The sequence below is a fragment of the Coenobita brevimanus genome, chromosome 28 (assembly GCF_032717465.1).
Source record: "Coenobita brevimanus isolate Jiangsu-jjx chromosome 28, ASM3271746v2, whole genome shotgun sequence".
In the NCBI taxonomy this organism is placed as follows: Eukaryota; Metazoa; Arthropoda; class Malacostraca; order Decapoda; family Coenobitidae; genus Coenobita; species Coenobita brevimanus.
Window position 1 is genome coordinate 17,399,920 of NC_136981.1, and position 13,343 is coordinate 17,413,262.

General features: G+C 45.6%; 1 protein-coding gene across 1 annotated transcript in view; it reads right to left on the minus strand.

Moving 5' to 3' along the window:
• LOC145394749 (cytochrome P450 2L1-like) overlaps positions 1–10,335 on the minus strand; it is a 116,166-nt gene extending 105,831 nt beyond the window's left edge. Inside the window, exons 1-2 of the mRNA XM_080268530.1 lie at positions 10,275–10,335; positions 1–13 (exon numbers count right to left, since the gene is read on the minus strand). The exon at positions 1–13 is cut by the window's left edge and continues 109 nt beyond it. Of these exons, the coding sequence (XP_080124656.1) occupies positions 1–13; positions 10,275–10,335 (74 nt within the window). The remainder of the gene's footprint in view (positions 14–10,274) is intronic.
• Between the last annotated feature and the right edge of the window lie 3,008 nt (positions 10,336–13,343).

Here is a 13,343-nt window from a genome sequence, read left to right on the forward strand (position 1 = left end):
ATATCTCTATTAACTGGAGAACAAAGTGTTCCCTGGTTAACACATAGACACAGTGTGAATATAAAAGGTGAGGTCCAAAGCCATGCCTGGTGCTTTCAAGGAAGACAGCAGTCAATCAGGCACCAGCTCCTTCTCTCATCTGCGAGACCATGCTTCACTTCAACTGAAACATCGCCTGCAGCATCAACCCCTGGTTCATTAAAAAGATCCCGACGGGTGCTAATGAACTAACAGGGCCCTCAGTGACCCACAGCCCATCACAGTTCGAAAGTAAGAGTTATGACCTTTAACTCAGGGCTCTGTGCATATGCTCCTAGTCTAAGTACTGTCTGGCAGTATTTGCTCCTATGCACTGGGACATCCTAAGAGCATTCTTACCCTTATAACTCTACACTTACAACTAATATCGGTAAGCTGAGATTCCCTATGCAAACTAGGGCAGTTCACATTTTAAAACCCAGCGTTGGTGTGAACACACATGTAGATAGCATGTCTTCTCTGGGAATGCTCAGAAAGGTCCACAGTTCTAGAGGCACCACAAGGTAATTCAGACACAGCCTTGGAATGCGTCTGCTGGATTATCGAACTTCCCTCTTAACGTGCAGTATGTACTCGTACGTATAATGTGTCCTGTAGGACCAGCGAGTGAGGCGTCAGGTCTTACTGGTATACTATTAACTGGGAACCAAGCTAGTACCTGGATTGCCAAAATCACAGAGGACGCCTGTCTTAGAGAACCCATCATACAACAGTTGCCTGTGTTTGTCATCAGTTAGCAGGCGAAACATCAGGTCTGCGCCTACATTGCCCTCTCTTTCAAATGGCTCAGAGATTATGAGCATGGATTCCAATGGTGCAGGATGGATGTGTCCTTGACTAGTTGTACAATAACATACATCAAAAGAATACACAAGCTTTGTTCATGTCTCATTCCTGGCCAGAAAAAGTCAGCATGGATTCGGTCAAGGGTTTTCTTTTTGTCCATGTGACCTCCCATCACTGATGACCCAGTTTGATCACTGTTCAGCGGTAATTTGTGGGAACGACAAACTGGAGTCGAACCTCGTCCTGGGGTGTTTGTGACTCATGGTACAGCAGTCCTTGCTTGTAAAGGAAGCTGGCTTGACTTTCCTGTGAATGCATAATCACATTATCCTCCAGCTTCGTATGCACTATGCCAAGTGTCAGGTGTAACTTGCAATACTTTGGTGATAGAAACTCCGTGTACAAACAGCTAGATAAGGAGTTTATTACAAGCTCACAGTAAAACAGTCTGCCCGTGTCGGCTGTCTGCTAAGAACTGATGCAATAACGCCGTCTTCAGGTGTGGGAAAGCATGCTGACCTAGCAAATTTAGTGGGGGCATGTATGCATTGGGGGGGGGGACATATATACATTGGGGGTAGACATATTGTGGAGGGGGTACACTACTCCCCCGGGTAGCTGAGACGGTGTCTCCTGACACCGGGAGTTAAATGGTGTTTGATTATAGTAGTAAGGCAGGACCGGGAGGTTTGTACAAGGGATAAGTATGATACAGGGGCAGTAGGGGAGACATGGCCATGTTGAGGGGAGGAAATAGAAGGATATATACATATAAGATATACAAGGAATAATAGGTACAAATCCAGTAAGGGTCGAAGGTATATATAAACATAATGGGAATTACACAATAATAGTTTGATACATGATAAACAAGGAGTAGATATGAGAGTTCTAGTGTTGTTCTTCCTTCTTTTTTTTTTTTTTTGTAGTTTCTGTAGGATACACTGTCATCCAGTAATGTATGAAAGAAATACCATCATTTTCTAGTAGGCAGAGTGCTGTTCACAGTTTGGGTAATTGTTAGATGGCAATGGTAGTCACTGAATGCGAGGGCACTAAGTACGGGGAGTTTCTACGTCGTGTGGAGGGCGTACTATGCCTGTAGCGACTGATTTCCTGGAGTCGACGTTCCATTTTTCTGACACAACAATGCACTGCGCAGATGATGAGTAGAAAACCTATGAAAGCGATAACCACAGGGGGAAACACAACTGTTGGATGAACCCATGAACGGCTGAAGGCCAGAGAAAATTGATCCATAATGAAATCACTGTCATTGAGGAAGGTGAGCATGCGCAAGTGAGGGGAGGTGATGGTAATGTTGGCAGATGGTAGGGTTGAAGGCATGTCGATTGGTTGAAAGATGTCATAGGAGTGTTTACGAACAGCTTGGTGATAGCGAGTGGCGTAAGTGATGACGGACTCTGATTTGACGGTACAATAGTCAGGTGCTTTTTAGAGATCACTAGCGGGGACGGAGCGAATGGAAGAACCAGGACACATGATTGTGACAGGGATGGGAACAGCAAAGAAGAAATACTGGACATGGTTGAGGTGAGCATGGTGGACCGGGAGGTCAGGAGCTGGGACAAAAGAACAGGCCGAGTAGATGGAATGGTTGCGAACTAAAGCAGACTCACAGGGTGTAGCACTGCTAGGGAAGATAGCGAAAAGGTGGGCAGCACAGAGACGAGAGGTCGGATTAAGGGAGGAACATTGCTGGAGGTCTGTGGAAGAAAGGAAGGCAACGGAAAGATGATCATGGGAGAGGAGGAAATATTCTGAAGGAACAGATACCTTTAACAAGGAGTTGTTGAGGCGGAAAGGGAAGGGAATGATGTGGAGAAGGTTAAATGTTATGGCAGAATGGAGAGGAATATGGACGACGACGTATGTAGTGAGAAGAGTGGCTTCGAGAACAGGATAATAATATTCAAGGGAGGAGTAAGGGAGGACTGGGGAGAGACCGAAGGTGGAGTGAGCCCATTCCAGGACAGAACGGAGAGCTGAGACAGGTACTAAGTCGGCAGTGACACGTCCATTGATAGCATCGACCAGGATACGAATCAAGGTAGAGACTTGAGACAGGAGAGAGTCAAAGGCCAGTTGGAGATTATCCATGTTCATTTGGAGGTAGAAGAACTGAGAGAACGTTGAGATCGGAAAGGTGGCATTGTAAGCTATCGGTGAAATGGTGTAGAGTGAACGTGACGTCATTGAGCTGGGTTTCAGTGAATCTGTGACTTATGTATTATAATGGCCAGGAGAGTGGGAGGAAAAGGTTATAGAGATACTCATTTGGGTTGTGTGTCCCCATGAGGGCCGTGAGATGGTTCCTGATTCCATGGAGCTGGTGCGCGTAGGCAGGTAGGGCAATGGCTACGTCGGCCAGGGGCGCAAGATCGTAGCGCAAGGAGACCTCGCCTCCTGAGCCGACCAAGGCCCCGGGACGTACTCCACCATCGTCCTGACCTGACCCAGACCCCAGGAGGGTAAGTACTGCCAGCAGGGAGATCGCTAACATCGTACCTAGAAAATCAGGGGACAGTTAATGGGGGAGGTCGTGAAGAGGTTGATGGGCAGAGCGCAGTTTGGATCGATATAGATTGATTGATGAATGAGCAGGTGGAGATGGAGAGGAAGGAGACTGAGGGATAGGTGGAGACAAAGTAGACTGAGGGATGGGAGGAGGGGAAGAGGGGGCAGGAGGTTGTGGAAGTGACTCTTCCAACACGAGGCCACGGGGTGCGCACTTTAAGTCATCGATGTGGACCCATCTGGTGTCCCTAGTGGACAGGTCCTGGAGGTGAAATTTGTTGCCTTGTTGAGTGAGGACGCGGTGGGGCCCAATAAATTTGTCATCCAACTTAGAGGAATGTGTATGGGAATGAGCAAAGACAAGATCGCCTACATTGATAGCGATAGGAGAGGCGGACTTATGTTGGCGCTGCAGCATGTCCTCCTGAGAGGATGCCAAAGTGGATTGGACATACTGGTGGATTGTCTGGAAGTTGTCCAATTTTAGTTTAACATAATTATCCATGTTGTAGATGGGTTCTGGCTTTCAGGATAAAAGAGAGTATGCGAGGTCCTTGTCAAAACCAAAGAGGACGAAGAAGGGAGATTCAGCAATGGATGCATTGATGGAACTATTGATGGAGGATGCCACTTGGGGAATCCAGTCATCCCAGGACGAACTATGGGAGCCTAGATGTCTGAGGCACTCTAAGATTTTACGGTTGTGGCGTTCTACAAGGCCATTGGAAGCCGAATGGTTAGGCACGACACTGCACTTACTGATATGAAAGTGGTGACAGATCTCATCTAGAAGGCTCTTGTTGAATTCTGTACCGTTGTCAGTAAGAATGGTATGAGGGGTAATGAATGGGCAAATTACGTGATCTACAAAGGCATGGGCAACGCTCTTCGCGGTCTTGTCGGAGAGGGGAACGAGGACACAGTAGCGGGAGATGTGGTCGACCGCTACGAACAAGTACTCAGCGCCAGATTCTGTGAGAGGTAGTTTTAAGAGATCGATTGAGACAGTTTCCCATGGTCGTGATGAGATTTGGTATTGTAAGAGAGGTGCTGGTAAGCCAGTTGATCCTTTGTGGCGGTGGCAGGAGAGGCAAGAGTCACAGTGGGCATTGATATCGCGGCGCATGGTTGGCCAATAGTATTTGAGACGTGATTGGCGCAAGCATCGGTCTTTACCTGGATGGGAAGCTTGAGGAGTATTATGAACAATATGAAGAACCTTTGGTATCAGGGCAGTGGGGACAACAAGTTGGCGTACTTCGTGATTGGGCATATCTTTGCCTGTTAGCAGTGTTTTCCTATACAAGAGATCATCGTCTAGCATGAACTCATCTAGTGATACTGGCAGAGTAGGTAAGGTCGAGGCATCGCCAGATTCTAGGAAATAAATGACTTTGGACCACATGGGGTCTTGGCATTGAAAGTTTCGAACAACTTCTGACGTTAGTGTAGTATTTTCAGTTACTTCAGGCTGCAGTGATGTTATAGCTGCTGCTACGTGACGTGAGAGTCCGTCTGCGACTACATTCAACTTGCCTGGTACATATTGAAAAGTGGGATTAAAGTCCTGGATGATGATAGACCATCTAGCTAGTCTACCTGTTAGGTTGCGATTCTTGAACAAATCACATATTGGAAGGTGGTCTGTTTGGATATGCACTGGATAACCATAGACTATATCTCTGAAATGTTTCAAGGACCAGATTACCGCTAGTGCTTCGAGATCTGTGACACTGTAGTTACGTTCAGCGGTTGTAAGGGTGCGACTAGCATATGCTATTACGCGCTTCCTTGATGCTTCATCAAGTTGCATCAAAACGGCACCAAGTCCAGTGCCTGAGGCGTCTGTGCAGAGAAGGAAGGGTGTGGTATAATCAGGGAACGCTAGAACAGGGGCATTTACAAGAGCTGTCTTTAGCTTTTGGAAAGCCTGTGACTGGTCGTTAGTTCAAACAAAGGGCACATTCTGCTTGAGTAAGTGGGTCAGAGGAGCGGCGATCTGCGCATAATTCCTGATAAAACGACGATAATAGCCACTGAGGCCCAGGAAACTTCGTACAGCGTCGGTAGTGGTAGGTTCTGGGAAGTTAATGATCGCCTTAGTTTTATCCTCATTAGTATGAATGCCTTGTGCATCTACGACATGGCCTAGGAATTTGATTTTCTTTCGCAGGAAGTCACATTTACTGAGATTGATTTTCAGGCCTGCGAGCTGGAGGCGTTCAAAGACTTGCTGGAGTTTGGTAAAATGATCAGGGATGGATTTACTCACAACAATGATATCATCTAGGTAAGCAAAAAGAGAGTGTCCCATCATACCGCTGAAGACTGAATGGATAAGTCGCATGAACATGGAGGGAGCATTTCTCAGACTAAAAGGGAGTCTCTTAAACTGAAAATGTCCGGAAGGGGTGATAAAGGCTGTGACTGGGCGAGAGGACTCTTCCATTTCGACCTGCCAGTACCCGCTGAGGAGGTCTAAAGATGAAAAGACTACGTTATTGTCACCAAGGGATTCTAGCAAATCAGTGAGGACAGGTAACGGGAAACGGTCTGGAACGGTGACAGAATTGACCTTACGATAGTCGACTACTGGTCTAAGGTTGCCATCCTTCTTTGATACTAAGAAAAGTGGGCTATTCCATGGACTGACGGAGGGTTCAATAATGTCCTGGTCTAACATGTTCTGTACCATTTGATCTGTTTGCTTTCTCTGGCTGTGAGGCAATCGATATGCTGGTATGTAAATCGGCTGAGTTCCTGGTAGTAGTTCAATCGTATGTTTGACAAGGTCTGTTCTACCCATCGGCTCACCGGGTAAGGCAACCACGTTTCTGTACGAGGTCAGAAGGTCGAGGAGTTGAGGCGTATTTTCTGGGAAATCTGTGCAAGTGAGATGTGAGAGCATATCGGGTGAATGCGTCGGCGCAGATTCCATAGAGTTAATAGTACATACACCGATTGGCGTATCATCAGTCTGAATAGTAGGAATTGATTAATCCTGGCACACCTTTATGGCCACTGGGTATACTAGGAAGTCTCCAATCTTTACACCACTTTTAAGTTTTAGTGGAGCATTTGTGACACTGAGCAAGTATAGGTAGCATAAACTGTCCTCTAAGACTGTACACCACGCTGACTCATAAGTCAAGCCATTTACACAACACGTCTCAGGTAGGGTTAGTACATCCACTCCTTCTTTCGCACCGGCAACACAAACAGAGACTTTGGTGAGCTCATGCGGTAACAAACTTGTGCACGTATTCGTTACTACACGTTTCGTCTCTGCGTGTTGAAGAAGATCATTCAGACTGTGTGAGGTAGGTAACTGAGACATGTCTGAGTCAGCGATAGTGTTGTCGGGAGAGGATGTAAGAGCCATGTTCGAAGGCTGAGATGATGTATCAGGAGACATTGAGGAATTTATGTCCTTGCTCGCAGTGAGTAAAGGAATGATCTCTGTATTCTCAGATGATGAGAGTAGCGGTTCGGGCTGGGTTGGACTTTTTGGTAGTGATAGGGACAGAAGTAATTGAAGGACTGATTTGATCGTAAGAACAGGACGGGGACATTCCATGGTGGATATAGCAATAAGCAAACCTAATGTTTGCTTATTGCTATATCCAGAAATGTCTATACTACCACAAGCCGGTAATAATGCAATGGAATGTTGTGCCATGGTGGAGAAACCAATAAGGGCATCTGCGGGATACTGCAAGTCATTAGTGACATGAAATTCAATGAGAATAGGGGGCAAAGCTCTGTGGAGTTTGACTTCAAGGGTGACTCTTCCCTTAACCTGAAACTCTGAGCCGTTAACACCACATAGGCGAATGTCTGGTGGTTCTAGGAAACTGACGTGGTTGTGTTGGCGATGAATAATTTGTAAGGAATTTTTGGAGATAAGATTTACTATAGATCCTGTGTCCAAGAAGAATGACGTTGGTATGTCATGACTGCTTCCGAGAATGACTAAACCCGAGGAGGTTATGAGACCTACATGGCGGATGGGGAGTTGGGTTTCTGGTTCTACGTGATATTGGTCCGATACGGGCGCGGCGCTTCCCCCGACTGTGGGCGGTTGAGGTAACGACATTCCTCAGTGGTGTGAGTCGTGCTTGATTTGTGGTATTTGCAGGGCGGACGATGTGAGCAGGAAGGCGTATGCTGTCTGGTTTGGGAGTGAGGACGTCTGTATGTACGGTCGCAACTGGATGCTCGATGTCCAGGATGACCACAGTACCAGCAAAGAATCGAAGATTGTCTGTTCCGTCGAGTGCTAGATTGATCACGACCTGTGGTAGGAGAGCGATGTGTGGCAGGTCTGCCGTGTGTGGTGGGAAGGGAGCGAGATTGGTTTGGGGTAGTGGAGGTGTGACAGACTGAGGAGGCCAAGGGTTGGGTGGTGCCCTGATGCGTGTAGTTCGATCCTGTTCTTTCATGAATGGCTTTAGTGACCTGAATAATTTTATCTCCTGGATTGAAACCGATTTCCAAGGCGAGCTCTCGCTGTTTAGGAGTAAGCCAGTGAAGGAATCTGAGGTAACCAATTAAGTCAGCAAAGTTTGTGGGTGAAAGCATTGGAACGCCATTCTTGTCTTCTAACCATTTCGTGCCTACCAGTAATTGGAGCATCTCTCTACTAGTTGCTTTCATGGCGGCGGCAGCTTCACAGAGCTTGGCATATTGTGCTGGGACGCGCAAGTCCACATCTAGTTGGTTTAGGAGATTAATGAATCGCATGAGAGACGCGGTATTTGAATGCTGGCAACAAAGGCTGATGAGTTCCGTACGAAAATCAGCAAAGGTACGAATGCTATCGAAATGTCCTGCACGGATCGCGGATCCGATGTCTGATTTACCGTGATGCAAGCGACCGAGGAGGTAAGCTACTTTGAGCGATTCCTCGGTAATTTGTCTATTATTTATTTCGGTTTCGACTTCTCTGAGGAAATCATAGACAGACCAAGTTGGATCCTGGCCGGTAAATTTGGGACGATTGGCATCGTCGAGACAGATAGACTGTGGAGGGTTGGCCATGGCTGGAAGTGCAGAAGTGGCGGGAGGAGAGGTGTGGGAGAGAGAGAAGGTAGTGGCAGTTAAGGGCGAGGAAGACGGGGTATGAAGGGAGGCAGGAGAAGTAACGACAGTGGAAGGAGTAGAGGAAGAAGAAGGGAGAGTAGAGGCAGGAGTAGAGGAGGAAGTATCTGGATTTACGAGGGTAGGACGGGTAGTAAGTGATTCTGCGGGAAGTGAAACAGGAGTCTCAGATACAGGGCGGTGGTATTCTTTGCCACTTCGTAAATGAGTGATTGTGTTAGAGTCAGCAGACGGGGTATGAGCAGGTGATGTTTCCGGGTCGAGAAGGTTGGTGGTAAGCGGTTGACGTGGAAAGTATGACATTTAATGCGGCAATGGAAGATGAAAGGATGAAGATGGATACGTAGGTGGAAATGTTTAAATAACAATGGGAGAATGGAATACACTAGGTGTGAAAATATGAATGAAGGTGCGGGGATGAATGGCTTAAATAAAATGCGAAGGATGAGATGGATAATAAATAACGTAGGTGAAGATGAAAACGGGGTAATGGAAAAGACATGGAATATTTACAATAATCAATCTGTAGAGATAATCGAGGATAATCTCTAGAGAAAGGAAAGATATACTATAGTTACACAGTAGAAACGGGAGTGTCGAGATGTATGACGCGCAGGGTGGCTGGGCGTAGCTGGGCTGGGGCGGGGCTGGGCGACGGGGTGGGGTGGGGGTGGAGAGACAAATGGGTGGAGAGGAGAAGAGACGCCGCGATGAATCACCGGCAGGGAGTGGCGGTCTTAGGAGGCTCCGTAATGCAGACCAGATGCGGGCGACGGCGGAGGCCGGTGGTGGGTGGCGAGGCAGATGTCGGCGCAAGGCAGGTGTAGAGCTGGTGAATTGCAAATGCAGAGAATGGTGGTGGGCAGACAGCGGGCAGACAGTGATAAGTGGCACCGTGGGGGCAGGAGCTATGATGAGTCCGGAACAGGTGCTGGGAACAGGTGCAACAGGTGTGTAGGTCGGCGACGGTGACACGTGCGGTCAGGAACAAGGCGTATGGGTGCGGTTGTTTGAGAGGTGAGCACTGGTGAGAAAAATGGTGCACTCGAAAAGCACAGCCAAGGTATGACACCACTAGAGGCACGGAGGAGTTGCGAGGCTGGCAGATGCGAGACATCGTGTATCTTGTTGTATCACAAAAAATCCAAGGAGGCGGTCAGAATGTGATGGTTCGAAACACCGCTGCTACCAAATGTAACTTGTAATACTTTGGTGATAGAAACTCCGTGTACAAACAGCTAGATAAGGAGTTTATTACAAGCTCACAGTAAAACAGTCTGCCCTTGTCAGCTGTCTGCTAAGAACTGATGCAATAACGCCGTCTTCAGGCGTGGGAAAGCATGCTGACCTAGCAAATTTAGTGGGGGCATGTATGCATTGGGGGGGGACATATATACATTGGGGGTAGACATATTGTGGAGGGGGTACAAGGTCAGACTGTTACTCTTGGACAATATCTAAACTAAGATTATGGTGCAAGTATGCTTGGCACCACTAACATTCCCTAAAATTTGGGCAAAGGTTCTAACATAACAATTGCATTGGTTGGGCCAGTATAAAATAGAGATACTACCTGGATATGTGCCTCAGGAAACAATCTCACTGATCTGGGGATCATTAAGCCCCATAGCATTGGCTTCCTGTATGAACAAGTTAGGAGCTACGGTGCTATCTCGCTGGGACAGAGTGAGGTAAAATTAATTTTATATACCTATAATTAGGTCAAACAGAGGTTCTGGCAAAACAACTGCCACTGCTGAACCTTTACTGAAAGGAGAAGCTAACAGAATACATGAGGGAAACAACCTCACTTTCCTGGGGATCATTAAACCCCATACCCTTGGCTTCCAATATGATCAGGTTAGGAGTCATGGTACTAACTCAGTCTGAGTGAACTAAACCTAATGTTTGCTTATTGCTATATTAGAGGTCCTGACGTAACAACTGCCACTGCTGAACCTGTATAAAATGGAGATGCTGCCCGAATATACGCCGGAAACAATCTCGCTTTCCTGGGGATCATTAAACCCCACACCCTTGGCTTCCTGTAAAAACAGGTTGGGAGCCATGGGACTAGCTCATTCTGAGTGAACTAAAACTAAAATTTGAACTGTGCAGTTTTGCAGTCGAATGTTAATCATTCTAATTTAAGGATATAGGCACAGGCTGATGGTGACCAGTTTAACCCCTAAAGCGCGGGGATGTTTTGGCTCGACTTGCCTGCCCCACGGGGTTAATCACGCTCCAACAGACTCGCTAAAAATATTTGCCAAAATTCAGTTATTAGTCCTAGAATATTAAAATTAAATATGCACATGGCACATACCTTCAGCTTTCTCCTGGAATGTCTGTTGAGCCTTCGTCGAGTACCGCAGGACTTATGGAGACCTCTGAATTTGGATAACGAAGTCTCCACTTTACACTTCCCAACAACCCGTAATATGATTACCACAGCCTGATATTATCACTAGAAACAGTATTCTATGATTTTCAAGTAGTTTGGAATCCATACTCCCAAAAAAAAACACTGTGAAAGCAATGAAAATTACGAGCACATATGACCTTCCCATTTGCGCTAGTTCGCCGCTAGTATTCTGACATTTATTATTCATAAAACACTCACACTTTATATTCCTATTACTATATAACACTTATATATATCTTCAGTCTTTATCCATAAGTTTCCTTCAGTAATAGTAGTTTATTTTCAATTTTGTTCAGAATGTCGGAAATTTAGGAATAATTCCTCCCATTTTCTATTTTAGTTGGTGATGGGCAGTCATATTTTGGAAGTATAATGTATTATACGTAACCCAGGGTGATGGGTATATAGGATTACGTATATTTATACTATGGTTCATAATTTAGTCTTTTTCCCAGCCATGGATGGAATGTGCACATATGCATTTTTAGTTATTTGATTGGTGGATCGCCTCTGTTCTTCTCTCCAGAGGTCTAAGTTTTAGTCTCGGCTAGGCCTCGGTCAAAAACGAGTCTCGAGACCTCAGTTGCTCGGGCTCTCGCCCACGCCCTCAGTCCTAATTCATTGAGTCTTAGTCTCAGATGATCTCGAGTCGAGTCAGAGGCAGTACCAGTCATGCCTTAGTCACGCTTGGAAGCAGTCTAACCACTCTCGTGGTATTGAGAGAGAGTTCGGTTGGGACAGACTGGACTGATTAATTAATTTACGACAGTGCTTCCTCCTAGATGGGAATGAACATTATCAATTCACTTTAATTTATAAATAGTGTAAATAGTAATGCTTACGTAAAAAGTCCGTATTTGGTCCAGGCCGTAACCTCCAGTAATCCGCCAAGCACTAGCAACAAGCAACATCTTCAACAACTCCGACCATATGGTAACAACCTACAAGCCTCTCCATTGCTACTCTTAAGCTAAGTAACTAAATGACCCTTAGTGGCGAAAGACTGGGCGAATAATATTTCACCAGGGTTTCCAGCTTTTATTTGAGGATCCTTAAATAGATCGTTTAGTTGCTTAGTAGGGAACACAACCTACACGTCATTACGATCCAGGTGAGTCCTGGGAGTAAGACATATATATCCGGACAAATTATTTAGTGTTGTAGGCCTATTTTTGTCTTGTTTAGTGCAAGTGATTAGCCAGTTAAATATTTACGACACTACCGGGGGTATATTCTAAATTTTTCTAATTTTTCGCCCACACAGAAAGCTAGCATAGAGAGCAAAGCTTTGACTGTCATTACTCCAAGTATTTGTACTCATATTCTTATATTAGTAATTATTTACATTTCTATTTTATTTACACTACGTTATACACTGTCACTTCCAGTAAATAAGGGCTCCTTTCCCTTGGAGCCAGGATGAACTTGGGACACTGAAGCACTTGTAGTTTATCACCATTTCCTCCACTGGCTCATCACACAATTCTCTAGATTGTAGTCATTGTCCATCATTATCATGGATAAATTAGCCAGTTCACGCTCCACAGCAGAGTCATTTAATCCTTTACCCCTTCCCACACGAGGTTTAGTAGAGGGGTAGAGGTCACAGGGCCCTCTAGAAGCGGCGGAAATGGAGGGGCGCAAGCACTACGTGCTTTCTTCTCAAGAGACAACACTGAACTAAAAGATACGAGAGGATATGGGGCCGCCAAGGGTTGACAATGTCAGCAAGGTGACAGCTGCTAACTTATATGCTGTGAAATGATTGGCAGGAAATTAGGTAGTTCCAGGTGAATGTAAATATCATTTAGGCTTCTCTCTTCCTTTCTTATGTATATTTTTATTACGAGAAAAGATTATACGGCATATTTCAAAGGGGAAATTACCGTGGGAAATTAGCGAACGAGTGCATGTGAGGTGTTGTCAGGTGATAATTAGCCAATTCCAGGTGTGTAGCACTATCACTTACCTTTATTCTTTTTTGTATATATTATTTTGTATAACAATCGGGCATAGGGCTTATTTCAATGGATGAAGTCAGAAGAAAATTCCGAGGAAGATTAGCGGCCGGGCAGGCGAGAGGAAAAGGTAATGGAGGTAAGGTAAGGAGGGGAGAGAGGGTAATGGAGGGAAGGTAGGAAGGGGAGTCAAGAACGGGGAAAAATGGCTAAATTGTCAACAATGGATGGGAGTACAGATGAGATTAGGAGTGCTGAATATTGTTGGACATTAGCAGTACATGCTAAAAAATGATTGGTAGGAAATCTCGACAATACATAAAAAAAACAGGTAGTTCCAAGTTGTAAATATCACTTAGGCTTCTCCCTTCCTTTCTTATATATATTTTTATTACGAGAATAGATTATACGGCATATTTCAAAGGGGAAATTACCGTGGGAATTTAGCGAACGAGTGCACATGAGGTGTTGTCAGGTGATAATTAGCAAATTCCAGG